Source organism: Cyprinodon variegatus, unplaced genomic scaffold (assembly GCF_000732505.1).
Source record: "Cyprinodon variegatus isolate N-32 unplaced genomic scaffold, C_variegatus-1.0 Scaffold630, whole genome shotgun sequence".
Taxonomy (NCBI): domain Eukaryota; kingdom Metazoa; phylum Chordata; class Actinopteri; order Cyprinodontiformes; family Cyprinodontidae; genus Cyprinodon; species Cyprinodon variegatus.
Genome location: NW_015151083.1, coordinates 82,902 through 100,523, shown reverse-complemented (window position 1 = coordinate 100,523; position 17,622 = coordinate 82,902). Strand labels below are relative to the sequence as shown.

At 36.8% G+C, this 17,622-nt stretch overlaps 1 protein-coding gene across 1 annotated transcript in view; it reads left to right on the top strand.

The window, feature by feature from the left end:
• LOC107096524 (gamma-aminobutyric acid receptor subunit pi-like) overlaps positions 1 to 17,622 on the top strand; it is a 63,011-nt gene that overhangs the window by 28,064 nt on the left and 17,325 nt on the right. The window contains exon 3 of the mRNA XM_015393208.1: positions 16,333 to 16,445. Within this exon, the coding sequence (XP_015248694.1) occupies positions 16,333 to 16,445 (113 nt within the window). The remainder of the gene's footprint in view (positions 1 to 16,332; positions 16,446 to 17,622) is intronic.

Sequence of the window (17,622 nt, the reverse complement as noted above, 5' to 3'; positions counted from 1 at the left end):
ATCAAAAAAGTACTCCAGAGTGTTGTTCAGCATGGGGGTGAGTAGAAAATGAAGGCTAATCATGTTTTGGGTGTACTATTCCTTTAAGTCTCTTTTGGAGTTTTCATTTCATTCCCTCAAAGTTCTTAGAAAGTATCAGTTTACAGAGAGGATTGATTCATTTAATTTTGGGCCCCACAGGCATCAGAAAAGTTTATTTTAACACCAAACTTACTGGACACTTGTACACCTTGTTCTCAGGTTCGATTCCATATTACTTTTTAAACTGCCTTGAATATTTGTCATAATTCAAGAGTGTTCGGCAGTCCACATGAATATTTGATTATTCTCCAAACTGATTGTTCGTTTGTAGATGTAAACAGGAACAGAACGGTTAGAATAAAGTCTAGAGTCCAGGATAAAGTACCATTAAAAATAAAGTTGACTAATCAAAATATATTAATGATAAAAATAATGTTGTAAACTTTCAGGAAAACAAGAACCAATAAAGGAAAACAACTTCAAGTCACTTGGAAAGACGGTCTGGAAAAAAGGGATGCCTGCTGTAGCTTAACAATTACATACTTCCTATAGTAAATATGTCATACTGTACCTATGTAGGTCCTGTGATGGGGTGGGGCTCTCCTTGTTTCCATGTGTTGCTACTAAGGGGCCCAAAGTGTGTCAAGGTGTTGGATATAATTTTGAGACTGATGTTCTTTACACAACATTTGGAGCCTACTACCAGAATATTTCAGCTAAAAACAAGAAACCATTTTTTCCACTGTGCTATTGTCCAATCTGGTTGAATATGTGAATTGTTGCCTCATATCTCTAATGAATGGCTAATGGTGTTTAACCCTCTGCTTCTGGTTTGTCTTGTTTTGGGTTGAGATGCCTTGCTTTTATTTTCTTTAATAGATTTTTCTTGTAGGGGCTGCATGAATGAACTTTATGTCAGACAAAATTTCAAATTCAACACAAATAAAACCTATGTATAGGGGAGTGGCGGCCTAGTGGTTGGGGCATGGGGCTTTGAATCCTGAGATTGGGAGTTCGATTCCCCACTTCCACTCTGGGTCCCTGAGCAAGACCCTTGACCCCGCACTGCTCCCTGGGCGCCGCGCAGTGGCGGCCCGCTGCTCCCCAGGGGGACGGGTTGAATGCAGAGATGAATTTCTCCAATGTGAGATCAATAATGTTCTATTTATTTTATTTTAATGACATATAATTAATACATTATATATAATCTTGCATTTATGTTGGAAAATGGGTATGAAGAAGTTAAACTTATTAAATTATACTTCTTCTTCTTCCCATAGTTCTAGACACCAAACATCTTTTCTAATTCCCACTTTATCTATGAGACAATACTACTCAGAAGTCAATTACAGTAAGTGAGAAAATGTATTAATTTCTGAACATAATGGCTATCGCAAATTTTTCTTTCAACTCAGAAAAAGAAAATGGGATCTCATCAATATTTTTTTTCTAATCCTATTATTAATCCAAGTAGATGCTTATGTGTGTTTAAATCAAAGTAGACCAGGTGTGCACTTTAGTGTATTTTGTTCCTTTTTTTTTTTACTTCTGTTTCTTAGAGTTTTAAATGCCTTTAAACCTCACCTTTAAACTGAAATAAATGATGCACCAGAGAAGGAGAGTGTGCCCTGGATATACGATGAATCTTGTGTGAGGTTAATAGAGAGGAGCAGATAGAGAGAAGTCATGCTTGCATGCATACCAAAAGCCAAATAATAAACCAATTAATTAAAGAAGGAAGTCTTTTGACTTTGAGAGTAAACCAGGAATCCTAAGCCCCTGTTTGATAGCAATTAGAGACACACTAGAGCTTTAAGTAATGAATACGAAAAAAGGCTTATAATTGAGCTTGTCTTGTTTGTAGAGGTTGTGGTACCAAATGAACTTGTTAAGCATAAGCCTGTATGACAGACATTGGACAGTTAACTCATTCTCATTCTTTAGGCATAATTACTTACATATATCTATAGATTATGGCAACCAATAGATGTTATTTATTGTGCATTTTTGACTCAATTAAATAATCAGCATTGTAGTATGTGCTGTTGGATATAAGGAGAGAAATCTTCATTTTTAAGAAAGATTACTGTGGCCTAAACACATGGGTGGGTGGAATCCTGTCATGAACCCGGGACCCATGGCTGGCTTAATTGTTTATTCCATTCACCTGTCTACCTCTGCCCTATTGCTCATTACCTCTCATCTGATCCACCTATTTTCAGCTCCTATATATGCTGCCTGATTTCTTGCCATTTGCGCCAGTTTATTCGCTGTGAGAGTATATCTACGGATTCTGTATGATTATGATTTCCTGATCCTGACAAGTTTCTGCCAAGGTCAAACCTTGGACTTGTCTCCTGACCTTGGCTTTGGTTCCCCTTTAGTATCCTCATCGGCTCTCTGATCTTCTGACCCGGAAACCTGCTCCTGCTACGACTCTGGTTTTGTATTTCCCCCGAGTCTTCTTCTGCTTCTCCGCTTCTGCTCATCAGCCTGCTCAGCTTTTCACTTCGGACTATGCGGGCTTTCAACAAACACTTGTTTCGATAAATATCTGTGCTGTCTGTTTGAATTCTGGGTCCAACGTTCTTGGTGCCTGACAAATCCAGGTATGGCAGATTATGTATGTCAGATATGCCCTTGTCTAATGTTGATAAATTCATATCAGCTTTTGATCAAGCTAAGACAGGTTTAAGTACAGTCAGAAGTTATGTTTTGGGGAATTTTATTTCAATCTTTCATCAATCTTTATATTTATCATTCTGGATAGCCTTTGATAAAACAATCATTTGAATTGCTGAGTTTGCAAGAATCAGCAATTAGAAAGATTGCAAGCAAATGGAAAGGAAAGGGAAGGGAGACTAGTATACCTCAGAGTAACTGGTTGTGACAACTGAAACACCTGGGTGTTTTGGCCATTATTCCTTTCTGAGGAAGGCCCTGCAAGAGTGATCGGTTCTTGCATTGTTTTATAAATAAGCCTTTCCCACCTGGGCCCAGCAGGAGTATATTCTCTTTATCCAAACCCACTGACTGCTCTTCGGAGGCCATGTCCAGGTGAAGCTTCCATCATAGTGAAACGGCTGCAAAACCAAAAGTTATGTAGGTCAACTGTATCTTTGTTTTTCTGTGTGTAGCATATTTAACAGAAACAAATCTAATAAAAAACATTACTAGGCAATTAAGGTTTTTGTGATTCTTAAAAAAAACAATCACACATGGAATTGTATGCATTTAAATAGTGTTAGAACATTTTGTCTTCCAAACACTAAAAGGTGTTTTGTGTACAGCTATGTAAATGTCACATAAATTGGAAATTGCAAAAGTTTAACTATGGTTGATGCATTAAGCAGTCACCTTTAATATAGGAATCAGGCATGGTTCTGCCGCTCCTACTTTCAATCTCATAATTTAGACCTACTGTATGCAGCGGGGAGTTCATTTTGAAATTTCTACTTCAATTTTCTTCTAATTTTGTTGCAACTTCCACACACACTAACTGGCTCTCCTCAGTAGTCTAAAGCTACACACATCCCAACCACAAAGCTTCCATAAAAGATGATAGCAGGCATTTACATGGTTTTCCTAGATCTAACATAAGCACAGATACTTTTCATTATAACGCAACAACTAGCTGTTGGAATGTCCATGTAATTACTTTCCAAATAGTTATGTCAACACAGGATATCCATACCAAGATAAAAGAGAGGGGGCTCGGGTTCTGGCCCTTCTCCGTGGAGCCCTTAGGATTTTGGCTCGGAGAGCGGGGAGGGAACTGCAGGTGAATGAAGTGAGTAATCAGATCAACTACCGGGGCTGCGATCATGACATAGAGACCCTCTAGGAACCACAGTAAATCTGTAGTCAATAAGTGAAGTGCTCTGTTTGAAACATTGATCAGTCAGATCCCTGATGTTTAATGGCATTTGATTATTAATGGCTTTGAAATGAAGGTGAATTTCCAATTTATTCTTGCTTACACAGGAAACCAGTGAGGATAATAGGAATACTGCCATATGTGATCAAAACAGAGAACTGCAGCATTCTTCTGATCATTTTAGTAGCTACTCATATTTGACAAGGCGTTTTTTTTACTTCTTTTGCCTTAAGTAGATTTGAAATTGGTGTCTGAGTTGAGCTGGATGCCAGTAACTTCTGAGTATCTTCAAAATCCATCTTGAATACAACGCCTGATGGTTTGCTAGAGTAGCTTGGACCCTTTGACATGGACGCATTTGATCTGCTGAGCAGATTTTGACCCAAAGAACTTTTGAACTTTTAAATTTCGACCCAAAGAAAATGAAGGAAAATAGGCTTCAGGCTTATAGATGCATCGGCACTGAACTACTGAGGTATCAGTCTTATCATCAAACAATGTTTTGCTTGTAAAGTTCCAAATACAAAGGCTATTTTAAAGATATTTGTTAGTTAAGACAATGTATAGGAACTTTTTTCAACATTAGTTTTGTATTGTACTTAGCAATGTTCCAGAGCTGAAAAAAGAAAATCCAAAAAGTCTGTCTAATAATGGACATAAAACAAGAAATAACAAATCAAGCAAGAAAAAACACCAAGATTACTCTGATACACCACCTTCTTCTGAAGGCAATCATCATTGATCCCCTTAATTCAGCTTCTGTCCTGCATGCAACAAACTTTCACCGACCTCTGCCCCATCTCCTTCCTCACTCTCAAGCTATTCTCAGTCCCACTCATCCCCCAACTTACTCCACCACCCGTGTTTGGCTTGGAGGAAGACTATTCTAATTCTATTCCTAGGTTACTCATTGAAGCAAAAATATTGATTCACAGCATTTAAGTTTCTGCCAGGGCCCAAGTGCCAAATTACTTATTTTATTCATTTTAAACTTTTTTTAAATTTAGCTATTCTCTGTGTCTCTCCAGGTGGCAATTTGACATGTTGTTGACTAAATGAAATAATACAATAAATCAAACTGTTAAAATTTTTTTTTATTTGTTGAAATGATTTGTGGGGCTTCAGATATTACTTTGTAACTTTATTCTTAAAAAGAAAAAGTCCCTCTAATCACCTCTTTAGAATACATCATGCCTTGACTATCTGCAGTTAACACAAATTAAAGTCTTCCTTCTCATTTCTGGGGTCAGTATTCTTCATGACATATTTCTCCCAATTACTCCCGAACGTTTTATGTGGTAGAAGTTTCCCTTAAAAAAAAACCCTAAAAAAACTGGTAGCTTATAATGGGCTTCCAGGAAGGAAATTAGACCTAAGATTATGCTCTACATACACTGTGGGCACATACAGAGAAATAATTGAAGACCTTTGTCTTTTAGAACGATGCCCAAAAAGTAACTTTGACTGAAACTAACGATAATGATCTGAACTTTTTAATGCAGGTACAGCAGTTCAGCGAAATGAATCTTTATAGGGTCGTACTTGGAACCTTTGGGGTTTCAGGACTTTTCCTCTAACTAGCTTTACATTTTTCTTTCTCAGTGTACATGTACTTTAAACAGAGTCATTATGCCATATTTTAGCTGAAAATATACTTTATCTTTAGTCATTTTTGTTTGTTAATAGCTTAGTCCCTACTTTTGCATGTTTGAATTAAATTACATATTACATTGTTCTTTAACCTGAGTTATGTCACATCATATTACACAATGAATTGCCTTATTCTTTCAACGTTTGGTGGAGGTTGGTTGAGAACCCAAATGCTGGGATGAGAAGGCAGAGATGAGTTTGCAGATTTAATGGAAGTATCCCACAGGCAACTGCAGCAAAGTCCAAAAAAACACATAATACTGAAAACCAAAAATCTAGTAAACCTCAGGGAAAACACACATGGGGAGCCGAGTAACAACAAGGAACCAGCACAGAAGAACTCTACAGGGAGAGTATATACCGGAGACAGAACAAAGGTTACGTTAAAACTGCAGCCTGAAGTGACCCAAATCTGATTTTATGACCCATATGCGACCTGGATCTGATCTTTTCATGGCAGTCTGAACAACACAGATCTGATTTTTTTCCAATCCGAAACAGGCCATCTGGTTATGTGGTTCTGGATCCGATATGAATAAGATCAGTTCAAATGCAACCCGTCTCTGAACCGACCTTAACCCCATTAATACCTGACAAAGGTCACTTTCTGCGTCTTGCTACGCAGAGGCAGCAAAAAAACAACCATGGCAGATGATGATGCGGAGAGCAGTATTTATGGAAAAGATTGAGTTTTTATGGTTGGAAAAGAAACTGAAAGAAACAGAATAGCTGATAACTGAAAACTAAAAACTCAAAGTCCCAAAAGAGGAGAACGATAACATATTTAGAAATTGAGTAAAAATTTGGTATTGACATTTTTTATTTTATTTTTAATAGGGATGTACAATATTATAAGTGTTGGCTGATATTAGTTTTTTTTATCAAGGACCTATGAAACACTTACTTCACCAAAAAAATTCCATGTAAACAAAACAACCTTCAGAGAACTTTGCCAAATAATGTTCACATCAACAAGAAATAGTGTTGCATTTTAATATTGCAAGTTTCTGTAATAAGTTTTCAAACATAATATCAGGGTGCCCATGCTGTAAATCTAATAATCTTATATGCATAGGGGAAATTGACCATTTACAATAGGGGGCCTGCTTTTTGGTCACACAGCTGATAGACGTTCAGGTAATTTTATATCCTCCAAACAAGGTATCAAGCATATTCCAGTTATATTTGAACAAGTGAATTTACTTATCACATATATTTGGTCCTTGTTTGATGCACCAACAAGCTGTCAGATTGAGGAGTTTAATCCAGCTTTAGAGGCAGATGTGTAAACTTTATGTGATAACAAACGCATCACATGCTGTTGAGGGTTGCAAAAATTACTATCTTTGCAACTATCACAGAGGAAACTTTCTGCCACCATCTGGACAGATGATAAAGTTTTCTATTTTACTGTATTTTTTTTATTTTATTCTTTTTCAGCTTTCAATTTATTATAGACCATCGGCAACAAATATCTCAAAATCTGCAGACATTTCTGGTCTGGTTTATGTACTGAAGTAGAAACTATAAAAAGCAGTCCACAAATCCTTCCATTGGTTTTGCCATGCTAATGCAAATTACAGCACATACAATTAAGAGACTTCCTCACTTCTGCACTGGAAGAGAAAAATAAAAGCTTGAACATCCCTGAATCTCTTTGTAAGTCTAGGCAGCAGTTTTTTGAACATCACACTTCATTGACAATTTTCATCCAGAGTTTTCTGATATAGTTTTAGAGCTATAAGGTATATTTCCCTCAGAAGTCAAAGTTTCTTTATGTCTTTTCAGCATTTTCCCAAGAGCCATTATAATTTGCATCCTGGTGTTGCAGTGTGTGGAAATTGCATTATATCGCCGCACTGGGCACAGTTTCCTTTGGCATTAATGAAGGGAACTGGGGACTTCTTGCTTGTATGACTATCAGCAAGCCACCATAGTAGAGTTCACTCAAGAGGCAGTGCACATATTCAGTCAATTACTCATGAGGGATTTTTAACAGAGTTAGCTGGTAGAACAAAAAGGTTTAGAGGAGTTATATTTTTTTGATAGCAGGATCATAACATCTCCTTCGCTCCCTTTAAACCATGTTATTCGCTAATCAGCAAGATTAGCAGATAGCATAAATTTACGGGCATTGTTAAAAATGAAAAGAGTTTAAAATTCTACTAATTTTAAACAACTACAACCTATTTGCCAAACACTAGGCAAAAATTCAGTAAAGTTAAACATTAAAATATGGTAAAGACCACTTGGTGAAGTTTAAACTTGGCATAAAATGTAGGAAGAAATAGGATATGTTGCTTGTGCCTGATGGGAAGATATGACCATTTTTTTAGAAAATTCTAATCTACTGAGATTTTCGGGCACATTTCAAGTTTTAACGGAATGGTCAAAGAAAGTGAAAGCATCTACAGTATCCACCGACATTGGTGTCATAGAAAAGATCTAAAGACTGTATGGTGTCTGAGGCTGGTAGCAGCAGAAAGCAGCAGAAGTTTAATTCACCCAGACTCACCAGAATAGGAAAAGAACAATCTTGAAAAATGTTGCCTGGTTAGATGAGTCTATTTAAAATCTAGATGGTAGGGACACAATTTGGAATTAATAATGTGAGAACATGGATCCATCCTGCCTTGCATGGAAGGAACAACTGTGCATAATCTAAATACCACAAAGTATATGAGTATTATTGTAGACCATGTCCATCCCCTTGTGACCACAGGGTACTAATCTATCCATGAGTAATTTTAGCAGGATAAAGAATCATCCAGCAGAACTGAAATCATCTCATACTGTACATCATACCATTAAAGAAAACTTCTCAGGGATGTGCAACAAGCAAATCTGGATCAACTGCATCATGTCATCATTCAGTCTGGACCAGTCTACAAGGATTATTTTTGACATGTTTTTTTATTCTACAGTATGCTACGAATAAATAGGTAATTTCTGAAATTATAAATAAGTCTAACCTAGTAAGTTTTACATTGACAAGCGTCCAGTTTATTATATACAATAACCTTTATTTTATTTGTTGGCACTATCAGATAGCAGGAAGAACTCCTTGCTTTCACCTGGTATGCATGGAATCTCTTTGGGTATTTATGTATGTTAGCTTTATTATTTATCTCTTAATCCCCAATTAATTTCAGGGTTTCCTAAAATTTGTGCCTTAAATAATATTGATCTATTTGAGGTTTTGTTTGCAGTTACAAATTATCCATCCATCCAGCTGTCCATCCGTCCGTCTATCCATCCATCTTTCCATTTTCAGCCACGCTTTATCCCTGCTGGGGTCGTGAGGGGTTGCTGATGCCAGCTGTAAATGGGCGAGAGGCGGGGTACATCCTAGACAGCTTGCCAGTCCATCACAGGGCATTACAGAGACAAACAGGAGAAACAACCATTCACACACACACTCACACCTAAGGAGAATTTAAAGAAGCCAGTTAACCTAACAGTCATGTTTTTGGACTGAGGGAGGAAGTCAGAGTACCCGCAGAGAACCCCTGCATGCACAGGGAGAACATGCAAACTCCATACATGAACATGCAAAAGACCCTGGGCTGGGAATCAAACCCGAAACCAGCACAATGCTACCCACCGCGACACTGTGCAGCATAGTTACAAATTATATATAAGTAATTTTCTAATCAAAGATAATCTAACTTTAGGAGGATTCCATCAGATGTGCAAGCAGGAAGAATAAAGACATACACGTGTATTTTTCTTTTTGGCACAGTCTGACTTATTTTTGCACAGTACAAAAAGTAATTACGTTTTTTTACATGTAAAATGTATTGCCATATACATTTTTTCAAGCAGTTTTAAGAAAGTCACAAGAAACTGCTGTTTTACTTTGGCTGGAACATATTTCCTGAACATCCCAAGCAGAAAAACCTTTCAACACCCGTTGAAAAACCACTAGAACATTTTCACAATTTCTATAGCACAACTGTGCTTCCCATGCCACAACTTAAAACCTTTTTTTGGATGTGAAACAAAGAGGGGTTTTAAAGGCCCTCATTAAAATGCATTTTAAATTAGTTACATTGTTGTCTTTGGGAAGCCAGCCTCCTGGCAACACCTGCAAATCCTCCTTGAAAGAGTTGCATCACAACCATAACATGACATGAAGGTTGGTGTAGATGTGGCTGGTCGTTGTGTTGATGGATGGATGGCGTCCATGGTCAACGCCGGGGGTGTCAAACTCAAGTTCCTGTGTCCTGTGTGTGTTAGCTACCTTGTTTGACAATGTTACTATATTTTGATCTTCAAGTTTTGTTTTGTTTTATTTAAGAGCTCATAGTTTCTGATTAGAATTTACCTGGTTAGTTTGAATTTGTTTACTGAAGGATTTTTGTGTTTCGGTTTTGCATTAGCCTGTTAATGATTTTGCTCTTTAGTTTTGGCCCTATAAATAATTAATAGGGTTTATAAAAAAAATACATTTTCCACATAAATGTTGTTTTTTGTGGCATTTTTCATGCTTTCTAGGTTATTCTACAGTCTAGTTTAGTTCTATCATGTCATGTTTTACCTGGCAGAGGTTCCTCCATTAGAAGCCCTAGCTTTTCACTGCAGATCCGTGTTTTTTAATAAACACCTTTTGAGATAAATACTGGGTCCTTTCTTCTGAGCCTTGACACTCCCTGTCTCTGTGTCCGTATGGGATTTTACTCCCTAAATAATTTTTAATACAGTTTAAAGTATCAGGGGGAACCTTTTGGCAAACGTCATAATAGTCTGCTTATGAATGAAAGGCTGTTGGGTTATCATCTAGCTGTGGAACATCCATTCCCAGAGCCATATTGGCTAAACAGGACACACACAAAAAAGGATGTGTCTATTTCTCCACCTGAATTAAATAGCTGACTTAGCCCCTCAACAACCAAAGTCCTGATTGTTTGACTTGGGTATATTGAAGCAGAGAAACATCAAAAGGTGCAGGACACCAGACCTCGCAGACTGTAATTGGCAGAGAAAATGTAGAATCATCAGTCTCACTGATCATCATCTGTAAAAAGATGAGACGTTTTAAACAAATTCGCCAAATTGTACCTTTGCACAATCTCCAGCTGTACCCCAGTCAGAGAGAACAAACATAGGTATTAAAAAGCTTGTGAAGAACAGAGGCAAACAAAGTTTTTTGCCAAATATTATGAAAAGAGGACCTCTGACCCGAGAGTCACCACATAAAAAAGTGTTTAAGGATTTTTTAGGCTTTGTAAAATAATGAGAAACACAGAAACTATTAGCAGACGACTAGCCAAGATCTATTAGCAGGCTTGAAAAGTCAGTTTGCTGGTGACAGGTTGCACTGACTGACTTCAGACCTGCAAAAGCAGATGTTGACTGAGCAGTCTGGATTCAGGCTGAGCAAATTGGTGACACGCAGAGACAGTTCAGGACAATATCTGTGAAGATTTTCAGGTATATTATGTATCTGTCCGTACAAAACCAAATAATTTATTTTTATAAGTCAAAACTGTTCTCTCTGCTTCACAATTATGCCCTAATCCGAATTTGTCTATTTCAGGAAACCCTAATACAATTAAAATACAGTTAAATGTTTGGTCTAAAAATGGAACAATGTGAAACACTCAAGGAACATTAATACTTTCTGAAAGCTACAATATTATAATTATTGCTGGGCTTACATATTCATTTAGACTTGCTGTTTCTTTCATCTTATTTATTGTGCCTAGACTAATAACATGTCATGTATACTATGTTCTTTCTCAGTCTGGTGAAAAAATAAATGTTTCTTCTTGTGAGCATGTTGCTTTTAATCTCTACCTAGATTTATGTCCTTTTTTATGACATTAACTTTTTTTTAGGCTAATTTTAACTTAGGGGGACTTAAGGTGACAGCAAATGTTCTTTATTGAGTAGAGGGGGGTTCAGATACTCTCCCATATGGAGTAGCTTAGAGAGCTCACTGGGACACCATGAAAGGGAAAACAGTTTCTTTTATGCAGCCTATGAGACAAACTCTGGAGGGCTTCTTGTTGTTTAGCCTGATTCTCTACTTCTGCCTGAAATGGCTGAGAGGGCCTTGAAAGTCCCTTCAAAGCAGAAGTACCTAATCTCAATATATGAGAGTAGCAGCAGAGGTTTTCTTTTTTTAATGAGGCAATGAATATTCTCCTTAAGAGGAGAAATGTATGAATTTGAAAACATTTGATTTTTAAAGCATTCATTACAGTGAATGTAGCTGTTTGACACACCTAGACCTGGGATAATACCATAAGGTTATCAGTTTTTGCCAGGTGTCTACCAAAAGACAACAGATGTCTTCTCTTTCCTACAACCTGCTGTCCTGGAAATCACAAGGGCATTCTACGCATGGGCCAGTTCAATCTCAGCCCTCATGAAAGAGAAAATTAATTTATTTAGTATCTTTTCTAAACAAATATGTGCTGTGAAATAAGATCCAAATGTGCAGGGTTGTCTGAATAGGAATAGGCTTTATTTCTAAGCTCTTAAAGTAAAGAAGGCCCCCATAGCCTATTTAATATCCTGTTCTAAATACATTCTATGAATGCACGATACATAATGGGAAACTAATGTTTAAAGCATACCCGGAAGGATTTAAAAACTGGAGAACATGAACTGGAAGGCAACTGGTAGACTGCAATCATTTGCCAAGACCGTCTGAAATATAGAGCTGTTTAGAAATCACTGGGTCAAACTTTATGCAATTATGTCAAGTAGATTTTGGTCGATCATGCCTAAAGACAGATACTTTTATTTAATTGTTGCCTTGGCAAACAGAAAAGCCACAAGCCTTTCATTTGTGTGGTTTGGGCTTTTAAATTTACAGATGGCCTCAGGGATTAGGGGTCTCAAGCGGTCACCTATGCAAGCCTGGAAGCATGAATGACATGAATCACTGAAAAAAGGGAATTGGAGTGAGCAGGTTTGAGTCAAGTCTGCTGCTGTGTGGGAGGAAGAGTGGCGTTAAGAGTTAGAAAGGGGTCCACTGAGAGTGTTACTCAGTTCTCTGCAGGGGTTAAGCTCAACTGAATTAATCAGTTGTGAAATGTGCAGGGCGAGCCTGGGCCAATGCCTTGTGTGCATTGGATACAGAGAGAACGAGGAAGTGAATGGGCAGAGATATCTGCTGGGAGGCTATGCCATGAAACTGAATGTAAAAACAGGAAACTCTGCCCCAAGGTTCAGTCTCTCTAGCCTAGCTACACAATCACAATGAATTATTTTATTTGAACACATAGTTAAATCAAATCACAAAGTGCATTAACATAGCCACACAATCGTAGAGTATGTATAGAGTATAGAGTAGAGTACTCGTAGAGTACGGTATATGCATATGAGTAGTATATGTTGTAAGTACATATGTGGTACTATATAGGTCATTGATTCATGGATGGCTCAAACTGAAGTTCTGTTTTCAGTAATGTGTGACTTCCTGGATTAGAAAGGGCATATTAGTTGCTTGCTATGGAAAAAATTGTCAATTCTCTGAGTGTTTTGGAGTTATGCTTTGCCTTCACTGTTTCTTTTGCTTTTTCTTTTTCATTGTCAAGGCTCAGTGGATAGCAACTGTTTGGCAGGTTGGAAAGCTCAAGTCTCATCTTAAAGGTGAAGGTTTAGACAGCCAAACGTTAGAGCCTAGGGATTTACTGAGATGGACGGAATCAGAAGGGATGTGAGACATTGTTTTAAAAAAACAAAACAAACCAAAAAAAAAAAAAAACAGGAGTTGCATTACATTATCTTACAGCCTTTGTTTTTCATTTGGCAGAACTATATATCTTCAATTATGTTTTTGGTTGCTTTATTAGTATAAAAACATAAAAAAAAAAACAGTTCTGTAATAGAAGTATAGAACTATATGTTTTCAGCTTGCTATGATGGTATGGCTAATTTATTCATAAAGAGATTAAACAAAAAATATTTTTTTTGCTCTTCATCTCTGCTACTACAAACACATATGCAATACATTTGTGTGGGAAGATGACGGTTCATACAGGGTGATTCAGATAGATTATGTTTAAAGCAGAATGCTGCCAGCCTCTTTTCTAACATTGCTTCCATATGAAATCCTGCTGCCAACTGTAACACAAGACTGTGAGCCGTGTTTGTGGGACTTTATTCAGCATAGCATCAGCTCGTCAGGGTTGGGACCCCCTACCTTTTTAAGCGATTTGATAAAGTTAGGTAAAGCAATTCAGCTTTCTTGCAAGTACTCTTTTTTTTTTTTTCTGTGTTATTTTTTGCTTGGGTTTCAAGCTTAGTTTAAAGATGTGGGGTCCAGTTCAGGTCAAAGAAAAAAAAACATGGGGGGTAAGAAAAAAAGAAAGTTTTATCTTCAGTGTAGATATCCTGCTATTGTCACTCAGTGTGATTGACATTGAGTTTTATTTTAAACATAGGTCAGTTTAAAAGATCTGCTGGACAGAGAAGCAGTTGCATAAAATAAGCATCAAAGGAAACAGGTTGGAATAAATAGCTGCATAGAACACAATTATCCAAAAAGAAGAGTGAGAAAACAAGAAAACAAGCTAGCAGGTGAGGATGATAAATCTGGCAGGCAAACAGAATGACAAAGGAAAGGAAAGGAGAAAGGACTATATTTATACACACACAGGGAGAGTGAATGATGAGACACAGAGGACTTCAATTGGAACAAAACGTACCATTACAGTGGCGAAAAACAAAGCATAGAGAGACAGAAAAATATTTTCCTAAAATGAAATTGGAGATAAAAAAAAAAAAAAAGAGTCAGAATATGAACTGTCAGGAAGCTTTACAGAAATAAATATTTCTACCTTTTAAAAGTTGGAATAGTGCACCACCAGCAATGTTGTGAAATTGAACACTTCATTTGTCACTAACCCTATAGTGCCAAATGTATCATATTTGATACATACGGTTTCTGAAATGTTTTCATCTGACACCTTTTGCATAATTTAATGGTAAAAACTTTGCTCAAAATCCTATTGTACACAATCAGATATACCTGATAACAGCCAGTAGAAGACTACACAAAAAATAATCTTGATTTATCACAAAGTAATAAATTATTAATATCAAAAATGTATTTCTGTTTTTTCTTTTTACATATTTTGTTAAGAGGGAAAATAAGGATTTCAAACAAAAAAAAAGTAATTTTCTGTTTTGTTTTATTCTTATATCGGGCTTTAAAGGGTTAACATACACTTTCCTTTTATTGCCTTGATAATGTTACTGGTTTTGCCTGGTACTTAATGTGTGTTTGTGGAGGTTTGAGTGCAACAGCATCTAATAATAATAAATAATAGCTTGCACAATGTTTCAGATTGTTAAATGCCACGTTTGGCTTCTAAAACAGGGAACTTCAGGTGATCTTGCTCCTAATCAGTTGTCCAGATATATTGTCTGAAATGTGTGTAATGAAATTACCAAAGCTAGGTTTCCTAATTATGGTTCTGTTCCTGTTGTGCAGTTAAATTAGAATAACAACAAAAAAATGTATGCAAAAGGAGTTTGTTGTTAACAGAACTCTATGTCTGGGCATATCAGTGAAGTGGATGGAAAACAAATATGATACACATGCAGTCTGCACAAGGAAGAGGTATGGTGGTGGCTTTGAAAGTATTATTATGCACTTTGCAGAGTTATGGCAAGTTTCCCAAGGTGTTAATTTAGACTCTAAACACAAGGTCAACACTTTTGGTGGAAAAAAAAGTCAAAATTTATTTACCTTTATTTGCTTAATAGGGAAAAAAAAAGAAGTCTTTCTTGATGTGTAATAAATTTACAGAAATCTTTCATTAATTGAAATGATTTATTGGTTAAAATAACAATTCAGGTAAATTCTCATTAAATAGAGGTTTAATTAGTAAGTTTAACTATTTGAAATTTATTAAGGGCTACTTATAAGTATGATTTTTAGTACAACCTTCTAGCCGAATGTTACATTACAGAAGGGCTCCATCCATCCGTCCATCCATCCATTATGTTGTGGTGAATAGAAGACACATTTTCAATTGCTTGTACAATCACAAGCATAAAAAGCATTCTAATTTGTGGCAGTGGTTAATAGTATTTGGGATTTAATTACGTCAATCATTTCATAAAGCTTTGATAGATTAAAGCATTTTCACTCACATTTCCATGATTCATGTAGGGCTTAACATTAGAGGGACCAAATATTGCACCCATTTTAAATCCCTTTCCTTGCTCTGCTCCTTCATACTCAACGACAGCAGCACACAAGTGACAGGAATGCTGCCAGTGTGGGGAGATGAATATTTTTCTGCCTGCACACATGGCCCGATCTGTCTTGCTTTAGCTTCTCTTACATCATGGCATGTGCCTTGAGGTTCTTTCTGTACAGGGTAGCTCTGCATTTAGGGTATGCTTTACAAACTAAAAGAAAAGGAAGATTCACATACTGCCCAATCTCCCCTGCTTTAATTTGCAAGCAACATGATCATCTTCCTACACTTCAATGTGCCTTTAAGGATAGCATTCAGGGAGGAAAGTGGAACAAACAGATGAAAGCAACACTTTAAAATACAAAAACTGACACAAAAACTGACCAAAGCTGTGGAATAATTTCTGTTGAATTATATTTAACTCAAGATGTCTATTTTTTTCTGAGCTTGTCCTCTATTTCAGAGTTGCCATTTTAATCTTCAGCTCAGCAGCTCTTCATGAGTAGCAGAGAAGCTCAGTCGGCACCCTACGGATTCGTCAGTCTAAGAATCTACCTGCTGAGGGGGAAAGAAATGAGAGCTGTCTTTTATTTTAGTCTTTCTCTTTTTTGTTCTCAGGTTGTTAGAGAACTCACTGCTCAACGCAGAAGTGAAGGAAGGAGAGATTCTGCCTCCTACCATTCAGAGGCTGATGAAAGGATACAACAAGTATCTCAGGCCTTTCTTTGACAGTAAGGAATCAGCAAAGATATCCAGATGTGTAAATGACAAAGTAATCAGGGGACAATGGTGTCACAAAATCCGAGCAGCTCATGTGGCTTATGCACTGATTTTGTTCTGAAATGTATATATTGTAGCTGTAAAGGAAAGAGCATGTTTGATATAGAAATAAAGATAACTTCACTGGCTCTGCCAGTAAGAATATTTAATGTATAAAATAAATTATTATTTTATTTTAGCAGCATAATTAAATTTTAGGAAAAAAAAATATCTTTTAACTATCTTTTTAATTTGAGTTAATTTATTCTGCATGATTATTGGTATCCCTGCTGGTAAGACTTTGAACTTTGTTTGATATTTAATCATGTCCTGTAACATTTCACAAGACTGGAGCATAAGAAGAGAGAGAGATCTATGACCATTGCTCTTTGCACAATTTCATCCAGAGTTCTCTGCCTTCTCTTTTCTTCAGTTCAGAACATATGTGATATGTAAGATCTTTGTCATTGGACTGAGTTAGACTTTGAGAAGGTTAAGTCTTTATTTAGCAAATCATTTCTGTGTGGATTTGGCCATAAATGTTGGTCCTCCATACAGTAGTAGCCATTAAAAATTTCCCCACTTTCCTTGATTGGCCCTTGGCTAGTATTTGGCTGGTCCTTGGCTAGTCCCATACAATTTCTTCAACATCTAAAGTATTTTTCTGTCATAATTTGTAGACATTAATATCTAAAGATAAGCATTATCTCCTGGTCAGACCCTCTAATTCAGTGAAAGGGTGGAGTCAGAGTAAAGAAATATGCATGCCCATGAGAAGGCCAGTGGCTGGAAGTTGGAGGGGATTTTGCTGCCATTCTGCTGCCAGTCGGCGGGCTTTTGACTAGGAAGGGCTGCTAATGTTTGCAACAGCTGACAGTTTCAGAAATTATCCAACGTCAGATAATTTTTAGAAGGAAATTCTACCTTTTTCTGACCCACTGGTTTTATAAATGGTGCACCTAACAAATGAAACATGTAGGATTTTGGCCCTTTGGGATCAGATTTTGATCTGATGCAATTTCTTAAAGGCACGATTTGACATCTTTTTTTGTTTTGTTTCTGGGTCCTCCTTTTAAAGCTTCTTGTAGTTTGACATTTTCAAGTAAACAGACCTGACAACAACACTTAGAAGAAGAATTCATGTCAATG